The 13741-nt window shown below is 38.5% G+C and overlaps 1 protein-coding gene across 4 annotated transcripts in view; it reads left to right on the forward strand.

The window, feature by feature from the left end:
- The window catches only part of Ppargc1a (PPARG coactivator 1 alpha), a 629633-nt gene that overhangs the window by 590461 nt on the left and 25431 nt on the right, over positions 1-13741 (forward strand). For all 4 annotated transcript variants that reach the window (XM_075943563.1, XM_075943562.1, XM_075943561.1 and 1 more), the window contains 2 exons: positions 3834-3879; positions 3989-4062. In XM_075943563.1, coding sequence (XP_075799678.1) covers positions 3834-3879; positions 3989-4062 — 120 coding nt within the window. The remainder of the gene's footprint in view (positions 1-3833; positions 3880-3988; positions 4063-13741) is intronic.

Below are 13741 nucleotides of genomic sequence, written 5' to 3' on the forward strand. Positions count from 1 at the left end.
CAACGTGAGTAATACACTCTGAAGACACCTGCATTGTTAAACTAGGTTGAGGGGGGCCGCAGGGATTACAACACCTTTGAGGTTTATACGCATCTGGATTACTGAGATCATTGACGGTTATGTTCGGTCGCTTGCCAATTCTTCGCAGGGCTCTTTAATTTTCCCTTTCCAGTCATGGAAAAAATGAGGCGCTGGAGATTTCTTCTGTCTACCTTGGGAAGCAGTAAACAGCATTTACGCAGTCTTTCTGATTAAGTACATTCTTGGTTTACTTTTTAAGACCACCTGCTATGCTCACAGATTTTAACTTTGCATGTAAGGACTTGGAAATTCCTGATTTCCTCCACCCTTCTTATTTTAAAAATACTACCTAGATTAAACAAAACATCTGGGTGATCTTTATTCGTCCCATATGTAGCCAGGAGGGTGATGCTTGCAAGGCAGATTCGGATGATTTGGGGAAAATCTCTCTTGGCCCAGAAACAGTTTCCTCTTTCAGCTCTCCTCTTTCCAATTGTGGTAGTCCGGGATGCAGAAAGAGGTTTTTTTTTTCCTGAAAGTAATCGTTGCTTTAAAAGTGCCAACTTCTGCTTCCTACCTGGATTCCTGTCCTAGACACAGGCATGTTCTGTAGTAGCTACAAACATCCCTACTTTGTGTTTCTGGCTCCCTAAATTACAGCTGCAGGGTGGTAGTCCCTGTCTGGTGTCAGCCAGGATCCTTTCATACAACAGGTATTGTTGTTGCTGCTGATTTTAATAGGCATTTCTTTCTAGGGGTGTGTAATCCCTCTGTCTTCCTACCTTAGAAGACTCTTAGGAACTTTCCTGCTTTAAGTTGGCTCTCCATTAGGGTTTTGTTGTTGCTGTTTGTTTGCTTTTCTTTCTGTTCTCTTTGCTGGATGTATCCCACTTGCTATCAACCTGTGTCTGTCATTTTGTGAAGATGAATTGAACTCCACTCGCCCGATTCCCTTCCAGCTCCCTCGGCCAGGATTGGCCCCTGGTCCCAAGCTCTATCATTGCTGTGTTGGTTTTGTTTTATCAGGGGGACTGATGATGTTGATGACCTAGGAAAAGGAGCTCACTGAGCTTGGTGTAGTGAGAGAGTGAAGAATCCACTGGGTTCCTCCTGACCAGCTCCCACCATATATTCATCTGGCTGGGAACTGAAAGTCTCCAGCTCTTTGAAATCCTGTGTTAAGGAGTCTGGCCAATTAGCCTATAGTTTAAAGTTCTCTCATTGTCTCTTCTTTCTTTCTTTCTTTCTTTCTTTCTTTCTTTCTTTCTTTCTTTCTTTCTCTCTCTCTCTCTCTCTCTCTCTCTCTCTCTCTCTCTCTCTCCCTCTCTCCCTCTCTCCCTCCCTCCCTCCTTCTCTCTCCTTCTCCCCCCTCCTTGTATTCTCTCCCTAGAGTTTGAGACTTTCTTAAAGTTCATTTACCTTTAAATATTACCATATACTTTTACAATCCATGGTATTGAACAATTAAATAGTTCCCAGAAAAATGGATTCTCTGAGGGGGACCAGGTATATGAAGAATTTTTTAAAAGTATAAATCTGTGATAAGGTCTAAAATGTTCATCCCAGAACAAAGCCAGCTGAATCCAAAGAAAAAGGAATTCCATAGTTATTAGAAGCCTTGGGAAATGACCCCTAGCCTATGATTAATAACCAATAGGTGCTTACCCTCTAAGATTGTTTAAGTTTTTCAAATTAAAAAGTTGAAGTCGTACGAACAGTCAGAGACTATTCGGAGGACAGGGAGGTGACTTTCTTCCTGAGCTGGTGTGTTCCTAACTGGGCTTTTGTTCTGTTCTTCCTTACATGGTGGCACTATGCACTTTTTGCTTCCTTAGAATAATTGCCTAGTCTATGGTGTGTGCTCGGGTCTCATTCTTTCATTCACTCACACACATCTTTATTCAAAACTAGCATCTACATGAAGGGTAACTGTAAGGGCCCTAGCAGCTTGTGGTCAAGCAGTCCTTGAACAGCACCGCTGAAATTCCCTACAAATGAAATCAATAGTGCTTGTGAGAGAGTACCCGTGAGCCCACGTGCAGTCCCGGGTTCAAGTGTGAGGTCGACTGGAGGACTGCACCCTGCATAGGCCTCTCATTTTCTGCTTGACTCTGCTGGTGTTCAGCATGGCTGGGGCCTGTTCTCTCCCTCTGTTGCTCTTGGGATTCCTTGTATCTAGCTATCTGAATTTTGGAAACATTTGCGTGAGAGTTTAACATGGCCTGTGGTAGATCCCCGTTTCTGATTTTCAATGTGCATTTATTGTGTGATTTATCTCACTGTTCCTAATTGGGTAGTATTGTCTATAGAACCTGCGTAAATTATCCTGGCTATTAGCAAAATACCATAAAAGTGAGTAAAATTTGTTCATAAATTTATTCTTTGTGAAAGGCTGATTAAATTAGGCATACTCAAAAATTAATGTACAATCAGCTCATCTAGCGGTATATATGTAAAAGCCAATTAATCAATGTACCTAATTTGTAGAAGACAGCATGAGCTTCATATTTCTGGATGCACTTCGGATAGATGATATACTTACTATTCAATTGTTTCAAAACTAAATTCTAATCTACAAATTAAATATGTAAATACTATTTTTCACATAAAGTACCTTATTCCAGACTGATTTAGACATGAATAATATTTTTACATTTCAAAGAATACTGATTATTAGGGTTGGTTGACTTCCTTTAAAGTGTATTGAATTCAATTCCTTTTGATAATAAGAGGAAGGGAACATCTTAGTGTCCAACTCTGCCAAGATTTGGTTTTATGGCCCTGTAGGCATCGTTTAGCGTCTCTGGGCCTTAGAGTTTTCAACCATAAAGTAGGAAACTCTTCCAGAGACCATTTTCGTTTCAATGCTATGATTTTCATTATACATAGTTATATATTATACAATAGTTACTTATTGACTTTCTGAAAGTAATTAGCAAAAAAGGACAAAATCTTACCCACACTTACACACATCCATAGCTGTAGATAAGCATATATATATATATATATATATATATATATATATATACACACACATATATATATACACATAATGTATTTGTCATCATTTATTCTCTTCTTCCCACTCAACACACAAGACTGACATAGAAAAGTAGTTGATGTATTAGAGCAAGAAGATTCCTATTCTTGCATTTCTTGTTAGAAAAGACACCAAAGGAAGTAAGATTCTGTGACACTCAGGATGGAAAGGAATAGTGATCATAGAAGAATGTCTGTTGATATTTTAGCTGAGAAATGTGATGCCTTCACGTGTCTATCAGATTTGGGATGCAAATTCCTTTGAAGCCATTCGGGTCAAAGTCCGCAATTTGTCATCATCTCTCCATGATGGTTATTGCTCGAGTCTCAGTCTCAGAAATTTCCTATTCTCAGGGCTAGATATAAAACTATGCATTTTCAGCGTAAAACTAACTGAATATTCATAACGATCTGTCACCTCGTAGTTACTCTGCTATTTCCTAGTGTAAACAAGCCGTGTACTGATTTCAAATTAAAAACAGAAAACAATATTTCTCTTTCATGATATGATGCAAATTTCGTGTCCTTAATGAGATGGTGCATTTGTGGGAAAATTCTCTGTTTGTATGTGTTCCCTAATGGTATTGTACGGATTCAAATGGTGTTTGGAATTTGCTTTAGCATAATGGACTGGAGTCTGTCTTTCAGCCAACATTCAGGGTTCCCTTACTTGATTCCTACAGTTGCCTCATTGTTTCCTACTTGAGTATAGCAGAAAGTCGATCTGAAAAAGACTCAATATTTTATAATTAGTTTCTTCTTCTTTCCTTTAGCCAAACCAACAACTTTATCTCTTCCTCTGACCCCAGAGTCACCAAAGTAAGTATTAAGAAATGCAACCACTTTCAGAAAGGGAAGGGGGTTCTAGTACATTTGGCTACAGCAACTCCATTTCAGTTTGTTTTTATAAATGTGCCATATCTTCCAGTGACCCCAAGGGTTCCCCATTTGAGAACAAGACTATTGAGCGAACCTTAAGTGTGGAACTCTCTGGAACTGCAGGTAAGCTTTTATTTCAGTTGGAACTTCTCTCTGTGAAATCCATATTCGATGATAGGCTATATTTTCACTTTCATAAAGGACAAGTGGAACTGGATAAAAAGTCATCTGCAAAGCGTCTTCAGTTGCTTACTTCAAAGCAAAACAGAAACACCAAAACCCCCAAGATCTTAAACTGAAAAGTGTGTTAAAGAGATGGTTTCACTTGTTTTCAGGACTAGCCCTACCCTGTGACCAGGATTTTGATCTGGATTCTCAAAGAACACTATTTCAGGTTAAGACACCCAGATATAAGGAAGAGGAGGAGGAGGAGGAGGAGGAGGAGGAGGAGGAGGAGGAGGAGGAGGAGGAGGAGGAGGAGAACTGAATGTTTTTTCCAGTTTCTTTTTTAGTAACAATATTTGTATTAATTCTTTTGAGAATTTTATACAATGCATTTTGAACTTAACATCTTTGATCTCCCACCCAGTGATTGACATCTAAGTGGTTTTAATCAAGTCCACAGTGGCCAAATGAGGAGAGTGGTATTTTTTGATGAAAAAATAAGTTAGTGATATGAAATAATGTGTGAAATGTCACCAAGGTGAAAAACAGAGGTAAACCTTAAATTCAAATTTATTGTCAGTACTTCATGTAGAAGATTTTCTTACTCTTTGACATATTTAGCAGTATAATGCTATTATATACATATATATCTACTATTTATCTGTCATTCATATATATGTATTAATATATATTCATATACATCATTCCTATATATATCTTTCCAGGAAAGGAGAAAAATGAAAATATGCCTTTTTAGCAAGCCACAATGTGTGTATGTATGTATGTATGTATGTATGAATATATATCTATATATTCTTTGTTTCTTTGTCTCCATCATTTGAGCATTTGAGACTTCTGAACTGCTCTAGTTAGTCCATGTCCTACATGGAGACAAAGAAGCTTTAAAACTTGGACTAACTGAAGAGTTCCTAGGCAAGTTTCTGAGTTGGTTGTAAATGGTGCTTTAGGTTGTAAATGGAGGATCTTGGCATCCACCAGAGAATAAGTCTTAGGAGGTCTAAACCAGAAAGGCCTTGGCTCTGGCCATTGCTGATAAGGATAAAGGGACAGTACGTTAGACAAGATGCTTTCAACCAGAACTGTGGTGCCTATACGCACCATGGTCATTGTCGTTAGGTTTAATTTCACACTTTGAGTTTGCTAAATTACCTTCTTATCAAAGGTCTACTGCATGATTGCATGGTTTGGTCAAGCAGCAGAGTAGTTAATATCATGGCACATAGTGTGTGAATGCAGATGACATATATATATATACACACACATATACAAACAGGTTTATATATACATGCACACATTCATGAATACATTCACTGGTAAGCATATGCATAACTTTGTTTCTTTTTATAATAATTGCTTTTAGTTTTTAAAATTATGCTTATATGTCTGTAAGTGTGGATTTGTGCACATGAGTGCAGATGCCCAAGGGATACGGAAGAGAACGTTGGATACACTTGGAGCTGGAGTTACAGGTAGTTGAAAGCTACCAGACTTTGGTGCTGGGAATGCAACTCAGGCCTCCTGGAAGAGCATAACATGCTCTTAAACAGTTGAACCATCTCTCTAGCCTTTATCTTGATGTCTTAAGTAAGTTATACTTTATATACTTTAATGGGAAGAACTGTTGTGTCCACATATTTTCTGTATGAGAGGCCTTCTTATTTGACCAGCAAAGACAAATAGTTGGTGAGTTTCTTTGAAAAACTGATATGACATTCTTCATTTTACTTTTGCTTGGAACATATAAATGTACATCCAAATCCCATACTTTTGTTAGGAGACAGCGGGCATGGCATTGAGCTTCAGTGTGCTCACCAGGAATTCATTCATCTTTCCTCTCATAAATCACACTAATGAAATGTCATGAGGCTCTCCAAATTTTATTTCATGTTTATATGAGGAATGATAATCTGAGTGCATTTTTTTCTGGATTTTTTTTGTGATTTTCAGTGTTTTGCTATACCATACACACAAATATACATATACACAACACACACTAATTTGACAATATATATTCTAGAAATTTACATTAATTGTATCTTTTAATAGAAACAAATGATCATACTCACAATCTATGCATTAATATAAAACTTTATCATCTTATCTAATAACAGTCCATGGGCCAATGAACAACACTATCAGGTTTTAGAAGATACAACACTGTGCAGCTCGATAGCGTACAGTTGAAAGTGATCTGTTAATTGAGAGAGACCAGAACCTGTGCAGTTAGGCACTGTGTTTTGGAAATGAGCAAGATAGCTTCTCTAGTTATGTACCAATGCCTGACTTTAAAGAGATACTTGTTATGAGTATAACGAATATCAGGTTATTAGAAATGTCATAGACACAAGCCAGTTGAAAAGTCCTCATAGTTCTAAAATTAAAATATTCATAGAATTGTTTTCTTTAGATAGATGCTTGTAACTGTAATCATTATGTATGTCTGGAAATACTTATATAATTTTAGAGCCTAAGTTTTCACCTAACATAAGCTATTTTTTGTACCATCTCAAATTCTATTATCAGGATATTTGAGTAGGTAAATAGAAACTTATTTGCTCAAATGCTTATTTTTAAATGTTTAGGTTGTTTATAATGTTACTATTTTGAAATAGCACTCTGGGAGAAATCTTTGTGCATAAATTTTAAAATCTGATTTTCTCAAAATAGATGCCTAATAGTTGTTATTGCCAAAAATAAGCATTTAAATATGTTAGGGCATCCTGATACATACATTGCTACATTGATTTGCAAAATGATATTTCTATTTATAGTCCCACTAGTGCTAAGGGGGACATCCATGCCTCATTACATCTAGGTCGATATTGGATGTCTTTATGCCAGGGTTTCTTCCTAATTTATAAATATGAACACATCACACCATTTATAGTCATCCCACTAAAGATGTTATGGTATTATAAAATGTTTAGCTTTATTTTCTTCTTTAATTTATTTTTGAGGGTTTTTTTTAGATGTTATTTAGTTTTATATTTTTATTTGGTGGATGTTTTGCTTGTATGTATGCTTGTGCACTACATACGTGCAGTGCCAGCAGAGGCCAGAAGAGAGCATTGGATCCTGGGTCCGGAGTTACAAGCAATTGACAGGCACTCTGTGGGGCGCTAGAATTAGAACCTGGGTCTTCTGGAAGAGCATCAGTGTCCTTAACCTCTGAGTCATCGCTCCGGAGCTTATGTATCTATTCTTGTACTATTCGGGAGGAAGGAAAGTCCCTGCACTTACTAGGCAAGCACTCCTTATCCCAGGTACTTAGTTTTAAATTAGCTCCTTACAAGTTTGAGATTTTAGTAGCCTACTCTATGGAAAGGTAGGTAGAGATTATTTTGTAGATGCTAGACATCCTTAACATTTTATATAGTACATGTATTACTGTTAAGGGCTTGATGCTTATATTATTAATTAAAATACTTCCTTCTTTACATCACTGAAAGACCATTTGTACAATGGAAACAAATTTACCATAATTGCCTTTCCTTTCTGCTCATTGTTGGTAATATGTCAGGCTTTGCTGAGACTATAGTCAGGATGAGACATAGAAACAATTCCATGTCCAGTGCTGAAAACAGGATCTAGTCAAAGGAGTTATAAAGTAAGTGTTCTCAAGTTTGAGATATGGTCTATCACCTTATCGAGAAAAGAATGTTCACTGATAAGTGGCACAAAAGAAAAACAGCATATTATTTATAATATATTGGCACCTTTAAGAAACATGAGCCTGAAGGATGTGTTTTAGTTTTTTTGTTTTATATCAGTAACTGTAGGGCAGCTGAGCTGTAATCAAATTGCATTATACACTAGAGGGAATTGAGATGAAGAAATTAGGAGTTACATGGAGGGACTGAAAGGTGTGGAGGGTGCAGTCTTGTAGTTAGTGTAAAGGAGGATTTTTGGTAGAAGGAAGAATTTTATAGTGATAGGCACTATTGTGGGTACAGAAGGAATTCTATGTAGTGAGTGATGCCCGTCTTCTGTAGAATGCATTGTTCAATGGCCAACACTACACATTAGGAACCACAAAGGAGAAAGGGAATCGCCAAAGAACCACAGTGATACCCCATCTCTATTCAAGGAAGTGCTTTCACAGAAGATTTAGAATGCTGAAGACTGTAGGGTTGGAAGGAGTGTCAAAGCAATGTCATTAGTCTAGGTAATACCCTAGGAGATCCATGGAAGAAGGCTGAGGGAACTGGGTTTTTTAGTAGGCTCAGCTGACTTAGCACGTCTTAAGAAAGCAAAGTGTTTGCATTGAATTTGGAAACAGGGTGGAAGGAGAGAATCAAGAAGGCAAAGATCCAAATAGAGGGTCCAATGGCAGTGTGCTTGGCATAGGCATGATATCAGCAAGAGACCACAAGAAGGGACCCATACTTCTTTCTCTTTATCTTTTAATTGCTAAGACTGTTCTGCATCCTTGGTCATTCTTCACCTTTTAGGTTATATTCATAACCACTAAATGAGAATACTGTTGTACTCAATGTAGCAGAATATAATAATTCCAGTGTTTAACCACTCATGCCCTATAAAAAAATGGCAACTGCATGTAGCTCAATTTGAACTTAAACACTTTAAAAACAACAAAGATAAAATTAAAAGGACGCTTTTAGGATCAAAGAGACAGCCTGTCTTAGTGAAGTTATACAAAACCCACACCAATGTTAGACAAACTTAGTGCCGGAGTCTCTGGGGGTGTTCAGTGAGACTGAGCATGACCGTAGCATAGTGTATAGGCCCTTGGTCCATATTAGCTTCTGTGGAGGCCAGTGCACCTAGCTGCTGCTCAAGGTGTCAAGCCTCAAGTGTCTCTAACACTTCTGGTTTCTCTGCTGCAGACTCTGGCAATCTCACCTATGATGTTTTCTCTTTTCTTCTATGGCACACACTAGCCTACTTCCACTTCTGCAAACACTGAATGAATACTGCTTTGGGTACATGTGGAAGGTCTAGAAAATGGAGGTGTAAGCCACAGATCTTGCAGAGTCTGTCAACAACTACTTCTACAATTGCCACCAACTCTGGTGATTCTTCTCTGACATTTAAAAATATATATAATTTTGACTCTCTGCCCATTCCATTATCTAAGAAAAAGCTGTATGTTGACAGTAGCTTCCTGGTGAACTCTGGGTTCAAAAAAATCTGACCAGAGTGTAGATTCCTTTTCAGAATTTTAAAGATAGTAGTTGGCATCTGTTATGTTAAATAGTTTTCTTCTGTCTTGCCAAAGTGCCATCGATTGGTATTGGCTGCCAGAAGCAATGTGTTGGGAGAGATTCTGTGGCCAAGTTTGTACTCAGTGGGAATGTCATGATCAATTAGTGATGTCTGCCACAGTTGCAGCAGGGGGTGAATGGAGTAGAAACAGCATCCACACAGTTGATTCGTTGATCTTTGATCTACATGTCTATTCTGTTTAGTAGAGACAGAGATGGTATCTGAAGCTTCTGTATGCATCCTCCTCCTGTCTTCTTTTACTCTAAAAATTTGTTAGTGAATTTCCCCAAACATTCAAGAGGTAATGTAAAGACTCGACAGAATTCTAAGACCTCCAGAATAATGTGTGTGCCCATCTGCAACATCTTTGGGAGGCAGGAGGAACGAGAGAGGGAGTTGGTTTTATTAGGTATTGCCAGCTGCTCTGACTTCCTCGTGATTGTCCTAAGCTAGCTTGTTGTGACTGATAAAGAAAAAAAAAGCTCTTCTCTTTTACAGGTGTAAAAACTAATTTGATTTCAAAATAGCTGTTGTTAGTAAAGCAGGAGGAGAGAAAAGAGAACGCTCTTTTGGCAGAAGGCATTTAAATCTATTGCACATGGAAATTTTTCAGACACTACCAACACATTCTTGTGTCTGAAATGGAAATGGCAAAGCAATGTCAGCTTAACAAGGTGATGGTCTGAAACACAAGACATGAAGGAGCTTGGTTAGGGACCAAAATAACTGGTCCCCAGCTTTTATGTATATGCTTAAATATTTTCATTATCACGATCAACACAGTGAAAGTGACGGAGCTGCTTTATAACGGATGAAGAAAGTGAGCAGAACAGGATAATCAGGTGTCTTTTCACTCTGGGACCACTGGGTTCTGCCCACGTTTCCCTCTGTTCACATATCCTTGGCTACACTGTTTTAAATGGAATGGGCATGTGGCTAATTTAATTTGTTATTATTTTATTTTTTGGAAGATTTTATAAATGAGTACACTGTATTTGCATCATTTCCACCCTTCCACAACTACTCCCCAAACCGTCCCCTCTCAATTTCAAGTCCTCTCCTTCTGTAGTTAATGTAATCATATATTACACACACACACACACACACACACACACACACACACACACACACAGTACAAGTCGTGTTGCCCTTATTTAGGGTTAACCAGTTAGGATTAAAGTCTCATCCCTGAAAAATTAAGAAAAGGAAGGAGGAGGAGGAGGAGGAGGAGGAGGGGGAGGGGAGGGGGAGGAGGAGGAGGGAGGGGGAGGGGGAGGAGGAGGAGAACAACACAACGGGCTCCACTTCCCTCAGCAGCCATTCACTGCCTGCATTCAGGTCTTATGCAGACAGCCACATTGTTTGGAGTCCATGGATTCATGCAGGCCATAGCCAGAAGACTCGAGCCTGCAACAGTCAACCTGGTCTTCAGGCTCTTACTGTCTCTCTGCCTCTACTTTTATGCTGATCCCCAAATCTAGGGGTGGCAGTTCTGCTATACATGTCCTACTTGGGATTTGAGCACTCCATGGTGGCTTATCTTCTGCATTTTGTGATGTCATTTGTTTTCAACTGAGTACTTTCGTTTGGTTTAAATAATCCATTATTCAATGTGCATTTAGTGAACTTGTGGTTAAAAGAAACACAGTTAACAAATTAATTTCTCATTTCTCCTATTCTGAATTTTTGGTTTAAAAGAAGAATCTTTACATTTTAAAAACAAACATTGACGGTGTCTATGCTGCATGTTCTTTTGATAGCTATTTCTTCTGCATTTGATAAGCCTTGAGAAAAATAGACAAAAGCATAATATAAACAGTAGCTAGTAGTTTTACAGGAAAAGACCAAAATCTGCTACAGAAATTTTGGAAGTGGGCCAGTGAGATGGTTCAGTGACGAAATGCACGTGTTGCTAAGCTTGACAACTTGAATTTGATCACTGCGATTCCTGTGGTGGAGGGCGAAAACCAACTCCTGTGTGTTGTTCTCTAACCTTCACCCTCTAAAGCCCTCACATGCCTATCTGTGCATACACATACACATGCACTATCTGTGCATACACATACACATGCACTATCTGTGCATACACATACACATGCACTATCTGTGCATACACATACACATGCACTATCTGTGCATACACATACACATGCACTATCTGTGCATACACATGCACTATCTGTGCATACACATACACATGCACTATCTGTGCATACACATACACATGCACTATCTGTGCATACACATACACATGCACTATCTGTGCATACACACACACATGCACTATCTGTGCATACACATACACATGCACTATCTGTGCATACACATACACATGCACTATCTGTGCATACACATGCACATGCACTATCTGTGCATACACATACACATGCACTATCTGTGCATACACATACACATGCACTATCTGTGCATACACATACACATGCACTATCTGTGCATACACATACACATGCACTATCTGTGCATACACATACACATGCACTATCTGTGCATACACATACACATGCACTATCTGTGCATACACATACACATGCACTATCTGTGCATACACATACACATGCACTATCTGTGCATACACATGCACTATTTGTGCATACACATACACATGCACTATCTGTGCATACACATACACATGCACTATCTATGCATATACATATACATGCACTATCTATGCATACACATACACATGCACTATCTGTGCATAGACATACACATGCACTATCTATGCATATACATACACATGCACTATCTATGTATATACATATACATTCACTATCTATGCATATACATACACTATCTATGCATATACATATACATGCACTATCTATATATATACATACACATGCACTATCTATACATACACATACACATGCACTATCTGTGCATATACATACACATGCACTATCTATGCATATACATACACATGCACTATCTATGTATATACATATACATTCACTATCTATGCATATACATACACTATCTATGCATATACATATACATGCACTATCTATACATATACATACACATGCACTATCTATACATACACATACACATGCACTATCTGTGCATATACATACACATGCACTATCTATGCATATACATACACATGCACTATCTATGTATATACATATACATTCACTATCTATGCATATACATACACTATCTATGCATATACATATACATGCACTATCTATACATATACATACACATGCACTATCTATACATACACATACACATGCACTATCTATGCATACACATATACATGCACTATCTATGCATATACATACACATGCACTCACACGCACACACCCAATTGCAACCTCATGCATACATTAACAATGCATACATGTAATTTTTAAATGGAAGGTGTGAAGTGACTTTGGCAGGTTATTTAATTCATTCCTATTTAGGAAGTATCCATGAAAAAGAGACTTTAGGACCCAGTGCGTCTTTTGGCTACTCTGACTAGCAGGTGTGTTATCCTTTAGCTTCTATTTCCAGCCTCATTCATCTCGGCCTGAGATCTCTTTCTTCTGTTTGCTTTCCTGGAAATGATACTCTCCCATTGGGTATTTAAGCCAAGGATAACAAAGTAACTTCCCACCCCATCTCAGCTTCCAGCTTTGGCAGTGGGTAACTGCCATTCCAGGTTCACAGCCTCAGGTCTGTGGGAAAGTGCCTACGGGACAATTAGTAATAACCTTGGCTTCGAATTCCACAGGTAAAAATTGGAGTATTAGGTGGGGTTTTTTTTTTGTTTGTTTGTTTTTTTTTGTAGGAAAAGTTTCGAAACTTTTCTGCAAAGTCAATTTCATCCCTGATGAACAGGATGATATCCAAAGTAATCGGTGACGTCAGGCAGGAAATTCCCAGTCACAGGTGTAGAGGAATGCCCGCCAGAGAACCAGGGTAATCCATAGGAGGACTTACCATGCCAAGTGTTAACACTTTAGTGGGTGGATATTGTGGTGCACAAGTGAATCTTCGAAATGGAGGAGAGATGGAGGACAGAAGAAGAACCAAGATCAGCCCAATACTAGCGCAGCTGTTGCAGCAGTAGCTGCTGTCCCAGCCTTCTCTTCCTTCTCCTGACAGGCCCTTCTAATTCTGACCTTCTGGGATACTTGAGAAAGACAAGACCTGCTTGTCTTTGCACTACTCCTCAGGGTTTTCCCTTCAGACCCTAAACTGTCACACAACCCAAGGAAAATCCTGTTAAGTTAACTCAGAAGTAAACTGTAGAGATGGCAGGACATTCAGAACCAGGTTATAAACTGTGCACATAAAAAGGTAAGAAAAAAAAATAGTCCTGCAGAATTTAGGTGGATACTAGGGCTCAAGAAACAGGGCAGGAGCTTCATGGTTTCTTAGA

The sequence above is a fragment of the Microtus pennsylvanicus genome, chromosome 12 (genome assembly GCF_037038515.1).
Source record: "Microtus pennsylvanicus isolate mMicPen1 chromosome 12, mMicPen1.hap1, whole genome shotgun sequence".
In the NCBI taxonomy this organism is placed as follows: domain Eukaryota; kingdom Metazoa; phylum Chordata; class Mammalia; order Rodentia; family Cricetidae; genus Microtus; species Microtus pennsylvanicus.